Source organism: Hippocampus bargibanti, linkage group LG16 (assembly GCF_051943395.1).
Source record: "Hippocampus bargibanti isolate YZ-2025 linkage group LG16, ASM5194339v1, whole genome shotgun sequence".
NCBI classification, from domain to species: Eukaryota; Metazoa; Chordata; class Actinopteri; order Syngnathiformes; family Syngnathidae; genus Hippocampus; species Hippocampus bargibanti.
Window position 1 is genome coordinate 8,942,408 of NC_142749.1, and position 25,235 is coordinate 8,967,642.

Below are 25,235 nucleotides of genomic sequence, written 5' to 3' on the forward strand. Positions count from 1 at the left end.
TATTTTGGACAACCACCCTCATTTCAAGCTCATTTAACTTCAGATCCATACAATTTAAGAATTAACTTTTTTGGCTGATGAAAGAAGAGATTCAAGAGTTTCTTACACTGAATTGAATGTTTATGTAGTCCTAAAACTCAATATTGTGTGGGTCCTGGAATTTGAGTGACAATTGCAAAAACCCTGGCACTGGGGTGGACATATTACTACACGTGTCTGGCAGTGAATTAGTTAAATGTTTAAAAAAAATGATATACATGTCAAAAATGTTTGATTGATTTTGGTATTCCTCTTTCGATTAGCATTTCCGAAACATTTCTGTGTTCTGACAATGGTCTAATGAAATAAAGGAAACAATGAATGGCAGAAGTCATTTATTTCACCTGACATTTTTCTGATGGATCATTTCTCGACTGAAGCTAAAATAGCTCTGCACCTCCCTCTTTTCTCTCTCTCTCTCTCTCTCTCTCTCTCTCTCTCTCTCTCTCTCTCTCTCTCTCTCTCTCTCTCTCTCTCTCTCTCTCTCTCTCTCTCTCTCTCTCTTTCTCACACACACACACACCTACAAACACACCCCAAACACTTGTCCCTGAAGGACAATCATTTCTGGTCCAGCTCGCCCCCACACCTTAGCGTTTTACATACCAGGTTAATATGTATGAGAGACATACTTAAAAGGTCATACCTGGAGGCTTTCTCTATTGTCTTTGCCAGCGGCAAAAACAAACGCTTTCATGATATTGATGTAATCTTCTTCTTTTCCTTTCGGATTTTCCCCTCAGGGGTCGCCACAGCTTATCGGTTATCCCGGATCCCGGTTTTGTGCATCCTCTTCTCTCACACCAGCTACCTTCATGTCCTCTTTGACCACATCCATAAACCTCCTCTTCGGTCTTCCTCTCGGTCTCCTGCCTGGCAGTTCAAGGCTCAGAATCCTTCTCCCTATATAGTCACTCTCTCTCCTCTGGACATGTCCAAACCATCTCAGTCTGGCTTCTCTGACTTTCTCTCCAAAGCCTCTAACATGAGTTGTCCCTCTAATGTCCCTCTAATGTCCCTCTAATGTGCTCATTCCTGATCCTATCCAACCTGGTCACTCTCAAAGAAAATCTTCAGCTCTGCTACCTCCAGCTCTGCTTCCTGTCTTTTCTTCAGTGGCACTGTCTCCAGTCCAAACATCATGGCTGGTCTGACCACGGTTTTATACACTTTTCCTTTCATCCTAGCTGAAACCCTTCTATCACACATCACACCTGACATTTTTCTCCAGCCGCTCCAGCCTGCCTGGACACGCTTCTTCACCTCTTTTCCACACTCTCCATTGCTCTGGACAGTTGACCCCAAGTACTTAAAATCCTCCACCTTCTTTATCTCTTCTCCCTGTAGCATCACTCTTGCACTTGGATCCCTCTCATTCACACACATATATTCCGTCTTGCTGCGACTGATCTTCATTCCTCTCCTTTCCAGGGCATATCTCCACATCTCTAGTTTCTCCGCCACCTGTTCCCTGCTCTCGCTACAGATCACAATGTCATCTGCAAACATCATGATATTGATGTAATAAATGTCTAAAATATCCTATTTGTTGACAAATCTGTGCATGTGTGTGGATTATATAAGTATACAAACATATACTTTATTGTGTAAATTGAATTTACCCGTGAAGGATCGTGATCAGTGGTCTTGAAAAAAGTGTTGTGGTTTAAGTAAGATGAGTACAGTAACAATTAGAATGTTAGCCCTGCCTCAATCGGCAGTACATTTGCACCTAAAAGCTAGCAACCACTCATTTGACGACAATGAGGTTAAAATCTTAGCGAAGGAACATCGATGGTTTGAAAGGGGAGTAAACGAAGCGATTCTCAAAAAACAACAAAATCCTTCATTAAACCGGTCTGGTGGGGTGAGGTTCAATTTGGCTCGTTCATACAATAGCCTGCTAAGGCAAAACAGGTTAGACAACATTCGTAATGCTGATGACGTGATACCGGAGGGATTAGGGCAAACAGGCCAGTCGTTAGTCAGGAATGTAGGAACAATCAGTGGGGCCACAGGGAGTGGTCCTCTGCTCCCCCCAACCTGAGAGTAGGGACCTATCATAGCTGTGTCCGGCGCCGCCACGTCTCGACATTAGGGATATATAAATAGGGCCGATACTACCAGTAAGACTTTAGTTCGCTGACGAAGCCTGTTGGATAGGAGGCGAAACGTCCGACACCTTCAAAAAAGTACAGATTACGGCTGAAGAAACCTTCTCATCGATTTAGCCTTGCATTTAACATTTTTGGCTCCATGTTGTATCACCGTTATTGTCGTTTAAAACAGGTGCTTGGAACACTTATTTTGGTCATCCCAGTCAGACCACAAATCACAAAAACTCTTCCCCTTTTCTTGACTTTGAGAGTTCCCGAAGCTGTCACAACACAAAAAGTTTTCCCTGGAAAGCATCCATGTGAAAAAATATCATTTCCCTACTTTCCAACTGCCGCGCCCTTGCGTTACTTAATCATATTCAGAATTGACTGTTCAATCGGTCTGTCCTCCTCTATTTTCACGTTCTTTAACTTGAGTCTCTTTTGAAAGCTCCCCACCGTTCTCCTTTACATACTCCTGACTGTTTGAAGCAGGGGAACACCCACACACTCACGCCCCGCCAGATCCCTGCCCCTGGCTGGTTTGGAATCCATGACAAGGCGCCCTCTCTCTGAATATCAAAGACCTGCGTCTGTATGCATGTAGGCATGACTCACACCAGAGTCTGTCTTTCTCGCAGCAGGTAACCTGAGAATTGGTTGAGGGTGGGGGCTACTGTTCGGTATACGATGTGGGCAGAGACTTGCTGGATTTGTTGCCCCGATGTCAACGATCTGAGAAATCCAGCAATGCCTCGAGATTTCTTTCTGATAGGTTTGTCCGTTCCAGTTTCAGTTTTTCAGCGCTCATGTCAGAGCGAGGTGGCAAGTGAGACGGTCAAAGTTGCCATGACGGCGGCCAGGCGACTGCGGGAAAATTCTCCTTCAGCCGATCTGCTTCTCAGTCTTGCAGAGTTTCACTTCTGGCAACTCTGCTACACGGCAACTTTGAAAGAAAGTGTTTTGTTTTGCTTTCTTGCTGCAGATTTCTCTGTGGACAATGGCTACCTAGAGAAATTAGTCTGACAGTTGGTTTAATTTATGTTGTTGATTGTATGGATTATTGTAATCTGCCACGGGGGGCATCAGCTGTTTTGGAAGTGAATGTGACTTCTTGGGTTTTGATTAGTGCCGTCAGCTACATGTCTGAAATCACAAATTTCTTCAAATGACCTTAACTATCATTTGTACGTGGCATCATTTGACACACAGATCCTGTCGACTCAACTGCTTTTTGATCCCTTTCAAACAGCCATTGCTGTTTTGTTATCATCGTTGTCGCAGAATATTTAGGAAATTTAATAATTTCATATGCAAGACCATTTATTTTACTTCTGTTTCATTAGGTAGAGCCGGTTTATTCATTCTTGAAACCACTTGCATAGCTTAGCAAAAATAATAGGTTTTATTTAGTAGCACCTTCATATGGTACGTCCTATGAGTGATGTTTCACCATTCTTTTAATTTTTGCATATGTAATTGTCTTCTATTAGAATTGGTTAATATTCAAAAGGTTGAGATATATGTATTAGCCGGTCTGTATTTTTGTATGATTGGATTAGATTAGCCTTCATTAGTCTTGCAGTGGATAACTTTAAATGTCACAGCAGCATAGTGATGACAGTAAGAGGAAAGGAAGAAGTAGAAAAACAAATACAGGAGCAGCTGTAAAGGCAGCCACCCTCGCTGCGCCCTCTTGAAGTCAAAACAAGAAAGAAAAGCTAATTAACAAATAATGTGACACAACACAAAAGACACAGACAGTCATTCAATCTTAAGCACTTCTTGCACCTCCTTTGTTGTCTGAAGCAGTTCTAGATGAAAGAGCAGATCAAAGCATCCTTTTCACCAGTGGATCAGGGATGTTGTGGTGAAATGTGCACGTCTGCTACAAGCTAATTGTTGAAAGCAAACACAAAGTTGTAGCATCCATTGACGAAAAGAGACTGTCTCACATCTCCTGTCCTACGTAAATCCGCATCAATTCCAAGCCGCGCCAGTTCTACATATGCATCGGCGCTTTGCGCTGCCGCCCCTTTCTTCTCATGGCGGGCTCCTCAAGCCATGCATTTTTCCAGCCACAGACTGTCCAACAGGACCGACCTTGCCGCTGAACAAAGCGGGGCTGTGAAAATATCTACGCAATTTTATATATACAGTAAAGTCTCGTTATATCGATATTCTCGGGAGTCGGAAAAATTGTTTTGCATTTGTTTGTTTTTCGTAGTTTAGCCAAGTTAGAACATGCCCACTCGTACTATTCGCTGCAGACTACATGTGCATGTTTGTGTGTCTATTTGTATGAATGCCTCGGTGTTTCATAGTTGAGGTGTACGCAGCGCAGGTGCTCTCGCCTCTCTCACACAGCAGGCCAGGTTGACATTTGAATCGTAGCAGCCGAGGAGGCTTCTGTTTAAGCAGAGTCGATAGGGAGAAGCAAAGGAGGCAAACAGACAAACATACGGATGGGCTGATGCCAAGTAGGCAACGGAGCAAATAGATGGGGCAGCGTGTCAGATGCATACGGCCTACCTAAAGAGCAACCAAGAACTGACCCTCGTCAGCTACTCCCACCTCTCCGTAATTCGCCATGGTGGGGGTAGACACGTGGTAAATAGGACTCTCGTCTTGATCCTTTCACATTATCTGCCCTTGTCACATCCTTCATTTGATATGTGTGATGTTGGAGGAGGGTCTGTCATTCACGCAGGATGGGGAATGAAGAAAGGCGCTCAAACCGAAATTGGAGTGAGAAGACGAAACGCAGACGGGAGACAAACGCTGCGTGTGGAATTGGACACTGGAGAACCAACACAGCCCACACACCTACATTAAAATAGTATTTTGTACATTTCACATGCGGCACACACATTGCTTTGTTACGCGACATTTAACAATCATGCCTAAATTGTTATTTTCATTATTTAGCTCGCCGCTTAAACAAAAGTGCCTCTCACACAAAGATGCCATTGGAGACCAGAGCTTCTTCCGCCTTGCATTCAAAAAAAAAACCTGAACATATTTAGCTCGTATTTCCCCAAAGCATTTGGCCCCGTGCCGACGAGAGCATCAACCTTTGCTTGAAAGCAGCCCGAGCATGATTGTAAGTTCTCCACAGGGACTCGGTTCTAAAATGTGAGGTGCTCGGATTGACTCTGTCTTGTTTTATTTTTTTTCTCCGCGGAACGCATCGCCGGGCTGTGCAAGTCAAATAGAAAACTACCTTAAAGATCTGAGACAGCCCTGTCAGATCTGTCTGCTTGTGTGCCTGCACAGTCTAATGGTTTGTCTGTCCGGGTGTTTCTGTGTGCGTGCGTGTCTTTGTCTGTCTACATAGGTAGAATGTAAGAAGGCCCAGCCCAAGGAGGTGATGTTCCCGCCTGGAACACGAGGGCGAGCCAGGGGTCTGCCCTACACCATGGATGCCTTCATGCTGGGGATGGGCATGCTGAGTGAGTCATTTCCTCATTCGAACAGTCATAAAAACACAAACGAAGAACAATTTAAGACATGCGATATGTTGATTTTTACTATCACTTTCATCTTTAGTAGCACAGTGTCATTCCACCTTCACTACATTGGAAATAGTCGAAAAGCCATCATAGGAGTGCAAAAAGTATAGCTGGTGAATTCGTCACCCATTAATGGAAAGTGTTTTTTTTCCACCTTTTGTGTCGACAATGAAAGTAGCAAGCCTTATTGAGCCATTTCAAATGAGAATTTAGGTGGGTTGCTTGAAAAGGCAGCTTGTGGAAATGACATGCCATGATACCCTAAACAATTTCAAATTATGACCCAATGGATTTTCGTCTTGGCAAATATTACATTTTCTACACAGCATGGACGTGACTTGTTTGCGTACAGCGGTATCCCCTCGCAATTTTCGGAGGGTCTCCGTGCCACCCGTGTTGCTTCAAAGCAGTCCATTTGGGAAAGTAATTTAGCGCTTAAACGTGTGTACGGAGAAGGCATTAAATGGACATTATTTCATTTTTACGGAAGGACTGATCAAAATGGATTTTTGCTCACCGGTTCGGTCGCTGCGAGGGAAAAGTCAACCTAGGCAAAGTGCTGTCAAGAAAGCCCCCATTAGTTGAACACTGGCCCTAATTAGGTGGCTTCAAGGTGTGCCACCAGTGGCCACTGTGGTCTATTTCTGGTGAAGTCTGGTACAGACAGCCTCTGGTCATATAGGAGCAGGCCAGCACATTAGCAGGCTAAATGAAGAGGAAAATTGGTGTAATGTCATATTAAGGATTCATCACTGTGCCCCCCTTAATGGGTAATGAAGGGGACACACATGTCAGGGAGAGATCTCATCTACAGGGACCTCAGCTGCCGGTCTACCCCTCTTCATTACCATCCTGCCCATGCCCGTGGCCCTTTTTATTTAACGTTATTTCACTCTCTCCCTTCTTGCCTCTCCATCCTTCCATCATCTCTCTTACGCTCTCTCCCTGCCCTTCTTATGCATATAATTTGTATGTGCGACCCACCCAAATGGACTTGCCCTCACATAAAAGATTTATTTTTTCATTCAAAAGCAAAAGAAACATGCTGCTGATTGCATGAGCCTCGTTTTGCTCTGCGAGTATACCCTCCCACTCTCACAGTCCCTCTCCCCATACAGCAGGTGCACTCTGTGCCATATTCATGCATTTTTATCTGCACCAGACAACACAATATCGGAACCACCTGAGAACGTGGATTACCGTCAAACGTAACTGTTTGCCATTGAGAACTATCTTATTAATATCTAAATACTCCTAAATGTTTTTGATAAATTTGTATGTTTAATGGTTTTCAATTGCGGTATTTAAACCGGAATTGATGTAGCTCCAGGTTGAAGGAAAAAGAAATAATGAAACCCGGCAGCACGTTGACAGCGCCGTTAGCGCATCCTCTCACACATTGTCCGTTCTTTGTGGCGTAGTTGAAAATATACAAATTTGAGAGAGAGACAGAGAGAGAGAGACATAGGGAGAGAAAGAGACTGACAGAGAGAGACAGAGAGAGTAAAGGAAAGACCCCCATTACTTCTTTTGGCACTGTGTGGATGAAAAACCTATCACAAATAAGACAATTTCAGACAACATTTGCAATATAAAAACATTATCAACAGTCCTACTAGGATTATTGCTTGTTGATTTGTACACATATATGGCTATGTCGCAACACCCTCACCGTTCACGGACGTTTCCGTTTTAACAGTCACAAACAATTGTTCTTGCTGCAAAGAAATGTTTTAAATGTTTGCGAATATCCCACAAAGGTCTTTGCAACCAATCAGCCGGGAGTTGTCTGAGCTGCCATTCGAAGGCACTTCAATTTGCCAAGGAATTTTGAATATGTTCAGTTTCCTGAAAATATCGTCATTTTCTACTCTTCTCCCCGTCTGTCATTTGCATGTCCTCTTTTCGGCATCTTTTAAGAGGCAGTGAGAACTTTGCAGAACTTCGCACACTAATGTGTCCGTGGCACTCTCCTCCTCCGCTGAGACAAAGCAGACAGAAAGGCAGTGAGGTGTTCACGTAAGAATATTAACCGCCAACTTGTTTAGAGATGATCTTATCTAAATAAAATTGGAACAAGGACAGCGCAGGATTCCTTTATATAATTTGCATTCTGAATTTAAAAAGAACAAGACCCGTGGCTCATTATTTAAGAAAGTGTAAGCTTCTTTTGTGCCAAATCTCATTAAAGCCTTCCCTCGCTCCTTTTGTTTACTCCTCCTAATCGAGGCATTTATCTTTATTGTGCCGCGCACGATGTATGTTTGTTTGAAATAAATAGACATTTGATCCTGAGCGAGATATGGGGGGGCCAGATGGATAATTGATTTTCAAGTGAATCAGAGTCGGTGAGCCATAAAATAGGTAGGTACATTAGAATGCATATTAATAAGGCAAACAAGTGCTTGCAAAGACGCAGACCGTCGGACCAGACAAACACAACTGCGGGAATCATTTAATGGAATAGTAGCAGGTTTTTTTTCCCTTTCCTCTATCTGCTACTTCTGTTTTTCTTTGACTCAAAGTGGGCAATGCAAGGTGTGCGTCTTGCTCCGCTGTCCCGAAAGCCTGAAATCCCTCTCTCTCTCTCTCTCTCTCTCTCTCTCTCTCTCTCTCTCTCTCTCTCTCTCTCTCTCTCTCTCTCTCTCTCTCTCTCTCTCTCTCGCACTCTCTCGCTCTCTCTCTCTCTCTCTCTCTCTCTCTCTCTCTCTCTCTCTCTCTCGCGCGCTCTCTCTTGCGCTCTCTCGCACGCTCTCTCTCTCTCTCTCTCTCTCTCTCTCTCTCTCTCTCTCTCTCTATCCTTCCACAAAAAAACGCTTTACGGCAAATTTGGTAATGGGAGCACTGTTTAAATGCAATACATCAGCCTTGAAGAATGGCTTTGCCATTTAAGCCGGCAATTTTGGCTTGGCATTTCTTCTGTTTGACAATATGAAACACATAATATCCAATTTTTGGTGTCCCATAATAGCTTTTCATTGTATCACATCTCAGTTCTTTTCAGCCCAAACAAACAATGAGAGCTTTTGTGAAAGGTATCCATCTGTGGCTTCCGGGTGATGACTTTTCATCAGGGGCTAATGAAGATTGTTCTTTTTTTCACGCATTCATCCACACCGGGTTAATGTTCCCCTCACCGCCTCTCTGAGTCGCTTTCTTTCTTTTTTTGTCTGCGCGCGAGGTGGAGAGATGGTTGGGGCGGACACATTTTCCCCATTGGGTCAGGAATAAATTGATCTTTTTCATGGACAGCAAACACTGATTAGATATTTATGACCAAGGTCAACCTTTCTGATTCCAACTGACACCGGCTCTGAGGCATACAGAACGGAATCGACACACGCAGAAACATGCATGCATGCAAAATACTAAAATGTATGAGAGAACCTCTGCTCCGGGTACACTTGAGTGCCTTTTTACTTTTCTTTGTTTGAAAATGTCTACCTGTTATTAATTCAATCAAGTTGTATTATTTTAACCCTTTCGAGGACAGCAGTGACGACAGTGGACACTTTATCATTTTGTCAAGTTACAGGTTGCAATTACCGTGGCAACCATAGACTCTTTAGAGCAGGGGTGTCAAAGTCATTTTTTGCCGCGGGCCACATTGTAGTTATGGTTTCCTCTTGAGGGCCGTTATGAATTTGGGGAACCCATTACAATGTTTAAATCCCTTCAAATATTACATATAGAGCACACAGAAAATTAATGAATAACTCGTTTTCAAATCTGAAGACAAGAATAATGACTTTTATTGTGGTTGACATCCAAAAATATGAAATTTTGGCTCAGATTTTAGCAATCATCATGGAATTTAATAAGTTTGATTTGCTTTCGCGGGCCGAAAAAAATTATGTGGTGGGCCGGATTTGGCCCGCGGGCCTTGACTTTGACACCTGTGCTTTAGAGTCTTATAACATGAAGGAACCCGACATATGTCGAATTTAATTTTGCATGGTCAGTTTGAGTATTTGTACTGCACCCAGTGAAGACTGATGACATTTTCCGTCCTGGGATGAAGGACTTTCTCAGATTAGGTCATTTGGTTGAGAGTTATGGTTTGTAGGCTCCAATAGCTTGTGGAAAACAGATAGAAAAAGGACTGAGACATATAGCATAATTAGAAGGTTAATTACAGTATGTTTATATTGCCCTTGATAGTACTTAAATTCACACTGACTCATATGTTGGCCCACACTCTCATCCACCCACTCTCCTCGTGTTGTTTTTTTTTTTTTTTTGAGGGGGGCGGGGGGGCTGGTTACTGCTTTCCTCACGGCTCTCTTGCATCCTTCTCTTAATATGCTTCCCACAGCTGCTTTGGCCTCAACCCGTCAAGCTAATTAACTGAAGGTTCTGCGCTTCTAATAAGCATTGTGACAGCAGGTCGACACTGCATCTGCTGCGGTTGAGTATTTCTGATGACACACTATCCTCTCTGTGGCTCGTGGCAACTCAAAAGATTAGGTGACCACAGAGAGTCAAGCGTTGACAAAACATCTATCTATTTTCTCAACTCAATTCCAACAAATTGCACACATTAACTCATTCGCTGCCAGACTTCAGTGCCAGGGTTTTTGTCATTGTCACTCGAATTCCAGGACCCACAGAATATTGACTTTTAGAACTATGAGCTTGAAATGAGGGTGGCTGTCCAAAATACAATGCATTACTTACATATTGGTTTAGACAGCACTTTAAGAACAGCTTAAGCTAGAACAAAGCACTAACATGGAAAAGGGGAAATGCTGCCCCTTGTGGAAAAGAATAATCTTGCTGGAGACCATGGCCAGCGCTTTATCGGCACCCGACATGAAAAAACAGAACCTGAAAAAATGTGGGAATGCCGCTCCACGTCATATTTTCAATTCCCGAATAACTTTGTGAATGGCAGTGAATGAGTTAAAGAGAAGAGAAGGTGATCATTTAATAAGAGCAAAAGTCACATGCCAATATAGGTCTAACATAGCCATTATAGCTCAGCGCGTGTGCTACCCATATTTCCAATTGGTACGTTCAGTATGGCGGACATCGACATAAAGACATAGAAATAAAGAGTTAGATTCCAAATCCCATTGAAGCAACCGAATCTGGCCAGCGCATCTGGCACCATGGATCGATGAAGCTCTCTGAGCAGTCTACAGAACATAAAGTACAACACTGTCACTGGCTAGGCGTCTAAGAGTGCTCCCGGTATGGCAATAAATGTTATTACTCTCTCTGATAAAAATGCCCCAACATTTTTGGTCAATAAAAAGGGCTCCGATCCAAGAGAAGGACTTCCGCATGTTCATGTTGCGTCAGCCCTCCATGGTATTTGCGCTCTTTGTATGGAATCTGGTTGACAGTGTTGGATGGATGACTGTCCACGTGATGCGTTGGCAGAACAACACAAGCGGCTCGATCAAAATTAGTTGCTAATCTAATTAAGACAGTTGACCATTGATTTAGGGGTGGTCCTTGGCGTCACTCTGCCAACACTGCGAAGGTTTTTTTTTCTTCCCTCCACTTGACAATCCACCATAAACATGATGAGCCATGAATACATGTCACCTCTTTTTATTAGGCTGGAAGCAACCAAGTAAATGGCTTCTACCTCGCCATTTTTCATGCTGGGTAAATGAGGGTGGGACGTGATACATATTAGGTTGTCTGCTTGATAAAAGCTTCTTTCTAAATCTCAGGCTTTTTAGAAGATCTATTTTGGAGTAGCTGTTTAGGAAAAGAATCATGGTTTTAATCCATTGTCTCAACAAAATGGTGATGTTTTTGATTGGTGTTATTTTTGTTTTTTGTTCTGTTTTGAATGGGCATACGCTCCAGTGTGAAGCATATTTTGTTTGAACCTTGCCACTAATATCTTTCACTCTCTCTGTTTAAAGGTTACCCGAATATTGTGGCAACGTATGGCCGTGGATACACTGGATTTGCACCCAGCTACAGCTACCAGTTCCCTGGTGAGTCGAAAGCGTGTATATATATATATATATATATATATATATATATATATATATATATATATATATATATATATATATATATATATATATATATATATATATATATATATGTGTGTGGGGGGGGGTGTATGTGTGTATATATGTATATATGTGTGTATATATGTATATATGTGTGTGTGTGTGTGTATGCATATTAGATATCAATTTGCTGGCAGTTCTTTGTTCTGCGCTCTCCAACTGAGTCATATGCGTGCGCACACAAGAACGCATGCATAAATGCTCATTAACATACACGTCAGTCACTCAATCACCTGCGGGGCTATAAGGATGCAATGTGTCCAGATTGCTTAACCGGCGATTCTGAGTGGGGAAAATAGCAAAGTCAATTATAATCTGCCGTACTTGAACGCTATCCATGACCAAATAACTAAAATGGGCTCAATTCTTCATTTTCCACAAGCCAAAGTATGCAAATTTCTGGATGAAGAAGGGTGAAATGTGCTATTGGTGAGCCAAATAATGAATTTTTGTATTCAAAGTGTTGACTCGGAAGCTAAAGGCACTTGAAGGGGAGTCCAAGCGCTAGATTGTGGTGGGTGAGCAGGTGTAGCAGACCACTGCAAAAGGCCTCACAGGGCTCCCGTCCATTTCATGCTTTATTTAAGGACTTTACACATACTTTGTTTGCTGTGCCAGACATTCCTCCTGCCACTGATAAGCCGAAATGGGGAAACGGCTGACAGCAGCTCAGATCTCTGTAATATCTTTGTGAAATGGATCCAGGAATGGGACCGCGACAGGTCCAGCTGTGGCCACCTGCAGAGCAAACGTGGCCATGATTTGCGCCTAATATCAACAATGTATGGCAGACTACATGTGCATTTTCTTTCGATAACGGATGTCAACTGTGCCAAAAAGGATTCTTTTCTTTTTTTCCCAAAATAGCAATTCCCAATTTACTATGCATCCGTCATTCATTCATCTCTGCAAACTGAAGCTTAAAAGATTCTCACTAGCCAAGAAACTGTCGGTGTTTATTCAATAAATCTAGTGAAGCATGGATTTTTCAAAATGTTTATTGTTTGGGGCAAATTAAGTGATATCACCTTCCCCGCAGCAGAATACATTATCCTCTCCATGTTAAAGTCAATTTAAAGAGTTTGATAAAGCCGATGATTACAACAGTGTCCCCTGGACTCGCTCAGTTCTTGAGAACATAATTGGATTTTTTTTTCTTTATGTATAAATCAAGACCCTTGTCCAAATTAGATGACCCCGGGACAAATATTGACTTGTGTCCTTCATTGCTAAACTAGCGGAAGCATCCTTGTTTTCGAAATGGGCTGTTTTTCTCACTCTACAAAACCTCGCTGAAACATTCCCACAAATAAAATAGACCAGATCGAAGAGGCATAAATGCTGGGCAGTGTTCCCATTTTTCTTTTCTTTTTTTAGCGCCAGAAAACCAATGGGTCCAATGTTACCAGCAACATGTGTTTTAGGCAATTGTTCAGTTGTCAAGATAAAGCAGTGCTAAAACAATGATCAGTGATGAAACACTGAATTGAGTAAGATGGCAGTAAGACAAAAATCACAGGAAGAGCAAACTCAAGCTGGCGTTCTGGCAGCACAAGTGGAGGTCAAAAAATGTGAGCTGACAGTAAACACAACATGAAGCAGATTTTAAAAATACAAGCAGCATAAGTGGAGAGACAACCCAAACTATTTTGCACTTGGAATCATCTCAAAGTTTATTTTTATCAATATCAATTACCGGTTGCCAAAAAAATCACTGCATTACATTTTAGATCTTAAAGTTGACTTGCATTATCGATTGGATAATATTATGAGTGAGTCTCTCGGTTCTAGCACATAATGTCTCAGATCTCATGCCAACCAACATTTTCTGTCTGGAGAAAAACATGTTGAAATGCATAAAATCAAATTAATCTGATGTCATCCCAATACTGCTCCGATGTCTGTGGTAGTGTGGTGGTGGTGGTGATGTATGAGCATCTCTCAGCATTTATCGGAAAAAGCGGAGTGATACCTCAATTTGAAGTAAATAAATAATTTGAAGGTACAGATTTGTGGTGATGTTTTTTTCTGCCATGCCTGCTGTAGTTATAGCTTAAGTTGTTTAAAACAGGGAAAAAGAAATCGCTGTGACCCAACATAAGCAGGTCAACATATTCCTTTTGCGTCGTTCATGTGTAAATAGAGTTCAGTGAAATGTGCCCCGTGAGCTGAGAGGTGATATGATATCCAGACAAAGTATCTGCTAAGAACAGTGTCGCTGCAAAGTAGATGTTATAATGAAAACGATGTATGTATTTTATGACACAAAGCTCTGGCTGAGAAGTCATGACATGAATGAGTGCATATTTGATAATGTTTAGGGGTTCACTCTTATTTGATGATGGCCGTTATGTACTGTAGCTTCACCAAAGGTTTGTGTCACTCTGTTAAATTATTTCATTGCTTGGCATCTTCGAACAGTTCATCATTAAATCTTTAAATAATTTAGATGAAGTGTATGAAGAGGGGAAATTATGTCTCTGGAACTATTCAGCTTTGGCAGTTTGCGTTTGCGCCATCTCCAAATTAAACTTGAATCTTCCCAATTTGGCATCAAGCCACAACTGAAGTCCAGGCTTCCAAAACTGTGTAACAGTAAAAAAAATTGGATTTGTAAAAATTCTTTCTGCAGACTTTGTGCCGGGTTATCCACACAAGTTGACAATTTGATCATTTTCTCGAATATGTTTTTACTGCTCTCTAAAATGTTTTCCCCATTGATAGGTGCATGTCACAGGTCAAACTAAGGGCGGAAAAAGTTAGATCCTGTGCATATCTTCATATCACATCAACGTAAAATATGAGCCTGGTACTCGTGAGTGTTTTTCCAACCCATTGTATTTCAAATTAAAAGACATCTTTCACTAAAAAGGAAGTAGAGACGGGACTGTTTTCAAAGACTCAGACATTAAAGTTCACATCTTTTCCTGGGCAAGACGATTTAAAACTGTGTTGACTAGCCTGATTATCAGATAGCGTTTTTTAAAAAAAGGAGCCTTTATGAACAAACCAAGGTTAAAAAAAACTATTAATAATAAAGAAAAATTGACACATGATATTCAAAGAAGTGGAAGAAGTAAATGGACTTGCAGTTCTGATTACGTGAAAACAACAAACAGGAGAGCAATTGCCTCCCTTTGAATGTATCCATGTACCATGCAGTCTAATGCACCCTCTCCAGCAGACTTTTTACCGTGCAGTACATTTTTCTAATAACGTGTGGGAGTGTAATGCTGCAAATGGACAAAGTAGAAGAAGAACCCACAGCATACTTCACAGACTGTACATTCTCGTTTCTATGCAACAGTCTCATTAGCATTATTTTATTGTGTCATTGTGTTGCTTAGCTTCCAGTACCCAAGAGAAGGCCATAGCGTGGGCATTTCTCGCTCCACGTATACAGTCGAGAGGTAACTAGTAATCATTTTAATGGATGTCATTTTTGTTTGTGAATGTGTTTGTGCAGGCATCCATATTGACACTCATGTTGCACAGGAAACAATTGTCAATTAACTTTTTGCAAGAAACTACATTGACAACATAACAATGTACGTTATATCGACATGCATCTTAACACAACCACTTTTGCACCTATACCCTGCTAGAGGAACGACTGCGTAGAAACAGCACAAATGTATTTATTGTGAGGCACGTTGCATCATCCATTGTGTGAATGGCAACGTATAATGTGTCTGATGAATAAGACACTAATGATAATGATGATAATTAAGTGTGCGTTTTGTCTGTGAATAGACGAAAGAAGACAAGAAGGCAAGACATAAAGCCCCCACATGACATTTATAGAATCATTCCATTGTTGACAAGGCTTGCCTCAGCTTCCATGACACACACATGAATAAACGGTTAATTGCGCTCACACAGCACGCACATAAAGGCCACATTCATAAGAAGAATTAGATTCAGGAGACGCGTATGATGGGAAGAGGTGGAAGTGGAGGGACTTCACCAGCTTCACTCCACTCTTTCGGCGTCTTGTGCAACTTGCTGCCTCCACAGCTGTGCCTTCAGTGCCTCCCCCGGCATAAATGACCATTATGGTTCCATTAGGGCTGCTACTTGGAGGTCATTATGCTACTCTGAAAAAGCAGAGATGAAGATGTTAGTAAGCTCCCATCAGGGCAGAGAGACAGACAGACTGTGCAACAGAGATGCATTACAATCAGTCATTCAGCTACTCCAGATGTCAAGACAGACAAACGGCAACATGGGTCCTCTGAGTCAGCCTTTTAAATGGTAAAAAAAATTGACGGAAACGATGATTAAGAAGGGGAGCGGGAGAATAATTGCAGGTAATTTTTGGGCTACTCTAAGAAAATGCACTCTTTTCTGTGGTCTTGACCAAGATATTGCATTCAGACACATTTACAGCGATGCTTGTGTTTGTTCTGGGAATTTCAAGATTATTCATTTAATTTCTTAAGCACGCAATTATACAAATTCAAAAAAGAGCTTTAGGCATTTTTTTCTGGCTCGAGTACCCTCTCACCTGCATGTCAGGAAGAAGGAAGAAAATAAGCCTGACCAAGTAAGATATGTAGATCAATGCGTAGGAATGCTTTTATTTTGGAGTGCTAACAATAGCAGTTTGTCACAGCCTAATGGCTGACTTGGCACATCGTCCCGGCTGTGTTTAGTACATTTTTATAGATGTCTCAAACTACGAAAGACAAAGCTTTGTTGTCCGGAAATAATCTTTTATCACTTATTCAGGGCGCTTTACAAAAATGATTGATTACGCTGACAATGTATTGTATGGCGATTGTTTCTAGAGTTCAATGAATCGTATTATAACGTTGAACAGAGGTCCTTGGTATAAAATTAGCTTTCCATTCTTCATATTTGCACTGCAAAATTACTGCAGAGGTGGTGTTGATATTGAGTCAAGATCTTCTAAGGAAGCTCCATACCACAATTTACATTTCTGGAGGAGGGTTAAATGAATGACGGAACAGCTGTCTTCTCAGCACATAGAATATAAGGAAGGAGTTGCTGACCTGTGAGTCTGGCGCGATGGTTCCTTAGGGTTATATGTCCATTTAAACTGGGGCAGATCCAACCAAGCATATGATAAATGCACAACAGGTCACTGCAAAGCATTGGCCTGAAACACCAGGTAGCCTCCCAGGGTTCTGCACCTGTCTGCTGCAGGGAGATGGAAAGGTGCTGACATGGAATATATCGAGCGTTCAACTTTTAAAGCAAAGTTTGTGCATGTGCTGTTAATGGATCATGACAGAGGTTTCCAGGTTGCACCACCAATGGACTTTTCATCCTAAAGTTGTACCGTTTTGCGAAGTTGTTTTGCAGACATCTTCACATGTGACATGAAGTTATTTTTGAGGCGGTCTAAGCAAAGACAATTCCTATGACGACAAAATTCCAGTTGTTAAAAGTGTGTCTTTTCAAAGTTTTTTTCCTCCAATTGATCTCACTTTCTGCAAGACACAGGCCATTAATTCCAGCGTGGACGATGTAATTGGGGACATCATGTGCAGTCGTTGCCAGCATGTCTCAGTTCTTCTTCAATGCTCAGACAACCCTTCTCCCCCTTGTCAGTACAATAACTGCCCAATTTCTTGGCAACACTACTGGAACAGGTGCGCAAAGTCACTGGTCTGCAGCTGATGAGGAGGTTACCAGTGTCATGGGTGTGTGCAACAATGCGCTCCGAAACAGAGGTCCCTATGTGCCTATGTGCATCGGCAGCAGTGAGTCTGCGGTAAGTCTTGGCTGAACTTGAGCTAGGCAGCAAATTGTTCTTTGGATCCTGTGACCATCTCACTACAAGCTGGGCGAGCTGCGACCCCAGCAAGTGGTCCCGCGGGTCAGAATAAGTGCTACTGGGCTGGAAGCAGATGGCCCTCCTGAAGCCACTCTGACTCACAGATAGGTTTTAATTGCCAAGGCGGATCATTAGTCCAATGGCTCTGTAGAGGCCAGAGCTCTTCATGAGTTGCAAACCTTACAAATGGCCTGACAATGAGTATTGGAATCTCATGCAGTTGAACGCGCAGGGCCATACAATCACATCATCATGCACATACGGGCATGAAACAGTTACATTCAAAGTCTTCTAAATGCGAGTGCCGGAGGTACTTTACCAAGGGCCTCTGCTTTTCTGTCTTTCTGAATGTCTGTCTCTAAAGTACACTAACACTGGCAGGCAGGATGGGTATGGAAATGCACAGAGGAGAATATGTGTGAGCATGTGCAGTCTCAACTGTTGTTTTGTTGCCACCCACTGTTCGAAAGCTCCAGGCCCAGGGAGTTTTGTACTTGAGATCTCTACCCAGTTGGCCCGTCCTTTTAATCTAGCCTCCCGAGCCGTCCCTCCTGCTGACTGTGCTAATAGCTCTCCAGTCGCTCCCATCACTCATGTCCCCAGCGGATGGACATGTGCAGACCTATACTCACACCTATGCAAATATGGCGATAGCTCACAACCCTCTGCCTGTCTTTGCTTGGTCTGAAAGCAGCGTGTCGACTATATCGTTTGCAATCAGGTGGAAGTGCATGCGAATGCATGTTTTTGCACCACGCTATCTTGAACCCTTTGGTGCTAGAGCCCTGTGCTGGATTGTGTGTCATTGCTCTGCCATATAACACATACAGTAGTTTTGAGCTAGGAAATGCAATATAGGTACGTTGTATTTTTTCCATTTTCATCAGTCATCCCTGCAAAAGCAAGTTTGACTCTTGTTATTTTTTTCTTTTTTTTTGCTGATCAACATAAATCCACAAACACAATTTCTCTGGCTGAAATGACATTTAATATACTCGCAGCCACAAAATTACCAGCCTTCATCATTCATCTGTCGCCTCAACTGCCGCTCTCAGAGCTGGATGATGGGCATTAAAATGCATATAAAATTAAGGCTGTTTACTTGGACACTAATGAGAGGAGGCTTAAGTAGTCCTGTTTAATTAGCTTGATTGGCTCCATTGGGACCACACAGCTGATTCAGTGAGAGCTCACGAGGCCCTTTCAAACGCTAAGTATCACAAGGGATGTCCAACGAAAGTGGATTGCCGCGACATGTTGCCTTTTCTGATCCCGCGACGGGAAGGAGCTTGACAGTCCAATGCACTTAGGGAAACCATTACATAAGAACCTCTTGCAAGGTCAGACATCTTTGTTCTTCTCATCTGTCTTAACCTATTAAAGTCACCTAATAAACCTCCCCTGGTTAGCTTCGAGGGTCATGAACCTAAACGCAGTGTTCGTGTTTAAAGAATGAAGATAACTGTAGATGCATTCGCCGCAGATGTTCTGTCATACATTAAGACACTCCACAATAGTCCTCAAGAAGTGGGGGCCCTCTGCCCCTTTCATCTTTAACAGCTGTTGGAAAGTAACCCGAGAGTAGACCTAATATCGATTATTGTGTCGAAGCAAATGTGTTGAGATGTTAAGATGGGCTCCATGGCGCAGGAGATGTTTCCTTTTTCCCTAAGTGCATGGAAAGGAGTACAAAAGCAAGGGCCAAAGTGCAGCTCCACTTCAATAAAAAGCCCAGTTTGTCGGCTTTGATGCTGCCTTGCAACTCGGCTACAAAGAACTGCGTGCTCTTGTCACTTTGAAGTGCCAGAACAGACGCCGCTCATCACTTGTGCTTACCACATACCGTCGCACCATGCGCAGCTGTACAATTTGAGTGTCGTAGCTGCTATTTTGGAGGCTTGGAATCCTCTTATTCTCAAGTCAATGTGACATTTTGTCAGCCAGAAAACATTCACTCAGCAAGTCTTAATATAATGACAATAAAAGAAAATACAGAATCCTCCAGATCATTGCGCTATTTGCATTTTGTCTGTAGAAAAATATCCATAAATAACAAAATCACTGGACCGTATACTCAGCTCATCAGTGAAAATGCATCATTTATTTACAGTTTTTACACAATTCCTCCCATGTCCGAAAATGCCTCAACGTGGCACCAAAGCCCTGAAATGAATCATTTGTTTGTTCAAATGATTACTTTCAGGGCAATTCGATCGGGGACAATGTCAGCAAAACCCGCGCGGTGTTCTCGAGATAGTTAATTAGATCTTGGCTCTGGTCCATCTTTCGTCGATTGCATCTGTAACCTAACGCAATTGCCATGAGAAATGTAACGCGGAAAGCCCTTCCGGTGGGATGATTATGATATTGTCATCCGTACAAGATTGCTGTCAATGTGCAAACATCAAAATGGGCATTTTACATTCAGTTTGAATTTCTGTTGTGGTGTGGGATCAACTGTAGCTAGCTTTGGTGTCTAAGTATATCGGTTTATGCAAATGTTTGATTGATTCACTTATACTTGCATTTTGGGATCGCCTTCTGCAGATCCCAATTCGGTGTGACAGATGACATTTTAATATGGAGATTGTCCGTCACCTAAAAAGCTGTGGGTTAAGCCTTCTTTCTGCTGCATGCAGAAAGGTTCTTAGAAATTCGCTACATTCCTCCAAGCTCCAGCGAGGATGTGCTGCCGTTCGCCCTCACCTCATATTTGAACTTGCAGGGAACAAGGCATGTGATTTCTCTGAATGGATCACTCGAAGTGCGGTGTGTGTTCCTTTTCTGTACGACGCACTCTGCCTTAAAGGTGTGTACGAGGCAAGGATTCAGCATACGGTGGCACACTTCCAAACAGTTTGTCATGGTGTATAGCTCAGACAAAGTCAACTTTTGGCCCCAAGCTTGGTTTACAAACGCGTGATCATGCCCGGTGAGCACATATATCTCCTTCTTGACCTCATCTTTCCAAATGTACACCATTACAGGCCCAATCACTGACATAAAGCCAGGTTTTTGCCAAGCTGTGGCTCTCTTCACCTCCGGAATCGACTTTTTCTATTTCCAATCACAGACTCCAAATTCATAATGGCAAAAGATCAGTGTGCCAAAATGCTTTCATTACTCAACAAAACATTTCGCTTTGGTGACAAAGTGCAAGATAGATAAACTCACCGACAGGGACACCTCACGTAGTTCAAATATTTAACGGTCGTGCCAAATCATCCAAGCTCCTGTGACAAAATAACACCATAAATTGATGCCTCCATAGCCACGGAATTCGCCTAAAAATTGCTCCTAGTAATCTTAAATTGCATGCATACATGGGTTGTGGCAAGCTGTCATACTAATTTAACCGAACTGCAGCGTTTCAAAGTCAAAAAAAGTCAGTCAGCTTTATTGTCAAATATGTTAATATGCATGACATACAGCACAGATGAAATTACTGTCCTCTCGGACCCAGCATGTAAGGCACTTATAATGACTTTAACAAACAATAAACGTGAAAAAGCCAATTTGCCGGGAGAGGGGATGTTGGTCATGTTGGAATTTGCATGTCTACTACAAGCTAAATGTTGAAAGCAAACACAAAGCTGTAGCATCCATTGACGAAAAGACATTATCTCACATCTCCTGTCCCACATAAATCCGCTTCAATTCCAAGCCGCGACCGTTCTACATACGCATCGGCGCTCTGCTTTCTTCTTATCGCGGGCTCCTCAAGCCATGCATCCATCCAACCGCAGACTGTCCAACAGCACCGACCTTTCCGCTGAACAAAGCAAGGCTGTGAAGATGCTGCCCATTACAGGCGCGAAAAAGAACAATGGCCCCAGAGCTGTCCAGCGATGACAGTCAAATGGCACAGACATTTTAGTTGCCATTGTGGCTCATTTGACCGGCTCGCCTTCAAGCAGGGCTTGGGCTGCCAACTCGAACTCTGATTGGTTAAAGCAACTGTTTCATCGCCATTGATTTCTATCCCAGGTAGATTTCTGACCCTGCTAACGAATGATGGCTGAAATGTTGTTGGTTAAATGCTTAAATACGAAAACTCATTTAGTGGTGACTAATATTTTAAATTAAATACATTCCATGACAATAAGTAATAAATAAATGCATAAATAAATAATAATAATAATCTCAGAATGTTGACCGATGAAATGGTTTCTTCAGCCGTCATCTGTACTGAAGAAACCTTTTCATCGATGGACCACTCCTGTACGACTGAGAGCTTACACAGAGTCAGAATGTTGAGTTTTAAAATATGAATGCAAAGCAGCACACAACTTTTTAGAATTGAGAGAAATAAACGTGTGTGAAGTTTTAATGAAGCCAAAAGCCAAAACATTCACACGGAAAATGACATGGCCATTTCAATTCTTTCTCACCTCCCGGAGTCTTTTTTTGAGCGGAAATTGCATACCGAAAAACTTGCGCTCTCTTACGTGTACAAGTAGTGACTGACCGTGGGCGTACCCACAGTTGGAGGAACGGGACTTCATTGGTCTTGTGAAGCAACGTTTCCAGAAACAAGAAACAATTAAACACAAACAGCACATGGCGACACGCGCCGAGAGCTCAGCGGAAGCCGGCGCTATGGTGAAGCCTTGCCATTTTTCTTAATAGCACAATTAATTTAGCTTTAAACTTTGTTGGGGTCTGTACTTGGGGTTAATTCACAGCAAAAAATAAACTAAAACATGAAAAGTGAGCGCTCTGTGTGACTCATAGTTTGTGAAGCTAAAGATTTCTGAAATTGTCTTTTACACAGCACTTGTGTTGCCTCTCGTGATATTAAAAAGATGTAACTCATGTCAAGAAATGTTTGATTTCAAGTTGTAGTCGTAATTTATCCCTAGCATGTGTTTTGGGCTGCGTGCGTCGAATCCATAGCGAGTGAAAGCAGGCAATCATATCTCAAGGTTCATTTCAGTGGTTGATAAGCACCCAAGCTCTTTTAATCAAGTTTTTGCTCCCTCCGATGAGGACTTTAATGTGACAAAGATAACCTGGTGAAAGTGTTTACACACGATTTGAAATAATATGCGTAGTGGATCAGCCCGCTTCTAATTAAATTACTAGACAGCGTGTAAAATGTTGGTACGTTCCCTCGCCGCCTCCGTCTGCTTTCCACGTGAGGCTCATGTTCAGCTTGCGCCGTAGCTGTGCGGCGCTCAGAGGAAAGGTGAGACGAGAGCATCTGTGGCGCAGTTCATACGAAAGCCACCTGGCTCTCCTCGGCTCTCTGATTTATGCCTTTGATAAGAACAACCCCGAGATGCTTTCAACTACAACAAAGTAGCGCTGAGAGATGACAACAATGGGATACTTGTCAGTCTGGAGATGAAAAGATGTCTTGCTAGGTGGCTGTCTCTTTTTTTTTTATCCGTAATTGTTCTTTTGTTTTGTTAATTTGTCTCCGTGTGTTTCTCTGCAAGCTATCTTGGGTTATAAATGGGACACGATGTGTGGTGTCACGGTTTCCCCTTCGATGACAGGATGCCCTCCTCTGCCTGTGAGGAGGCGGCAGTGTGCTTCGACGCCTCAGCTGTGACTTAACAGCAGACTTATTTCTGCTAGCTTGTCTCTCTTACTGTCATCCTCTGACAGGAAATAAATGAAGCTTTTGCATGAAATATGCTCCATCCAATAAAATGGTGGTTTACTGTATTTACAAACAAATATCGAATCAAAATTCCAATTGACAGAAAAGGAAAAAAAATGTGTCTACTATATCATAATCAGTGCCACCAGTGGCGGCTCGTCAAGGCCTGCAATTCCTTCTCTGTAGGCCTAAAAATATCTGAATCACAGACTGATGTTAATTATATTGTGTCCATGAATTCTTATTAAATAATTCCAAATTGTATTTCAGCTTCCTTTCATTACTTTTACCCTGTTGCACTGCTTCCAGATGTATGTTTTCATATCTATGCATTTAACCAATAACATTTCAGTCATCATTTCTTACCAAGGTCTGAGATCTACCTGGACAACTTCACAATCAGTTCTGCAAGCCTGCTTGCCAAGCTTACAATATGTGTCGATGAAACAGTTACTTTAACCAATCAGGGTTACTTTAACCAATCAGGGTTCAAATTGTCAACCAAAGACCTGCTCGAAGGCACTGGCAACTTCAAAGTTTTTGCAAATTATGATTGGCTAGTCACATGATTGGCTCGTCACTAACCAATCATAGGATCACTAGCCACAAGTGATAAGCGCATACTGGCCAGAGTTAGCACACTGTATCGGTAGCGAGTTGTATCAGCAAATACTTTTTTTGTGTTGATTTAATAGCAGGTTGTCAATCCACCATGGCTGAAGGAGGAGAAGAAATGGATTTTGTTAAAGATTTACAGTTTAAGCCATTTTCATGACAGACTTTTCAAGAAAAAAAAATTGACATTAAGAAAGGTCGGTCACATATTTATTGGCTAATGGTAGCCTCTAGTGGACTTGGAGTCAATCACGCCACACTTTTTTTCAGTATGGATTGACTTAGACACTACTGAAGGCCTAGCGATGAACGCCACGGGTCGTCACTGTTCCTTCCATTATTTCTCCTATCTGTCTCTTTGCATTCATGGTTCACTTTGGTTTGTGAAAAAAGCACAGGTGACCCTTTTATTTGGATGACGTGCACGTTCTTGAGATCTCAAACCACTTAAACGGCAATCTCCTGTGCTTTTAGTCGCATTTATTATCACTGAATCCATAGGATTCCAAAGTATTATTATTGACATAATTAAAATAATTGGAGAATGCTCAATGGGTTACGCCTCGATGAACTCTAAACATGCGCTTTTAGTTCCGCTGAGCTTTTTTTTAAATTTGTTTTATTTTTATATTGATGACCTTTTCCCATACACTAAAAACATGCGCATGTACTTAACGGTGCATGAGACTGGGCGCTAATGGTGGTGCGGTTATTTTTATCATGCGCCTAGGAGAATTCCGCAAGAGTGAATTGGACGGCGGTGTTCTGGCCTTATTTCTCTCTCTTGAAATTTCTCATTGTATGTCATTTCCTCTCTTTGTCTTCCTTTGCCACTGATATGGCTGTTGCCCTCCTCTGTTCATCTGTTCTACCCGTCTCCCCTCCTCACGGTTCATCTGTCTCACTCCATCTTCCTGCACCCCCCTCGAAATGGAATAGAGCGGCACGCTTGAAAGACTTGTTTCACCGATCACCGGCCTCCCATCTCAAACCAAAATTCCCTGGGATCACCTGTGCACTGGATACGGTGGATTTATAGTTGTGTGCATGTCATTTGTAATCAAGAGCCTTGCCCACAACAGCGTGGATCAATAATCCTGTGAAGTCTTGTGATTGATTCATTGAAAACTGTCATGCCTCCTTAATGTTGTGTATGATAACATTTACAATGACAATTGTGACTGTGACTTTTTCTCTGTTGTCATCTTTGGTAGTGCAGTGAGGGTGCCAAATCAGATCTCAGTAGATTAGTGCTTTCTACTTTCTGAATGCCAACACTATTTCTAAAGCCACAAAAATTCTGAATTCATCACGTAACCCTAAATAGTGAGAACTATTTGAGTATTTGAGGATTGAGCAACATGGTGTGTCTCTGTTTCCAATGCCACACTTTGCGTTTTAACGCCACAAAGGTGAAGTGTTATTTTACGAGGATGACAGTGAACTTAGCAAGCACATCGTGAGCGTGCGAAACAGACTCCGCACGACAAGGGTAAAATACAAACATGGCTGTTATGCATCCCA

General features: G+C 42.3%; 1 protein-coding gene across 6 annotated transcripts in view; it reads left to right on the forward strand.

The window, feature by feature from the left end:
• msi2b (musashi RNA-binding protein 2b) overlaps nt 1-25,235 on the forward strand; it is a 259,883-nt gene that overhangs the window by 200,966 nt on the left and 33,682 nt on the right. For all 6 annotated transcript variants that reach the window (XM_089016911.1, XM_089016914.1, XM_089016913.1 and 3 more), the window contains exons 9-10: nt 5,473-5,587; nt 11,530-11,604. In XM_089016911.1, coding sequence (XP_088873037.1) covers nt 5,473-5,587; nt 11,530-11,604 — 190 coding nt within the window. The remainder of the gene's footprint in view (nt 1-5,472; nt 5,588-11,529; nt 11,605-25,235) is intronic.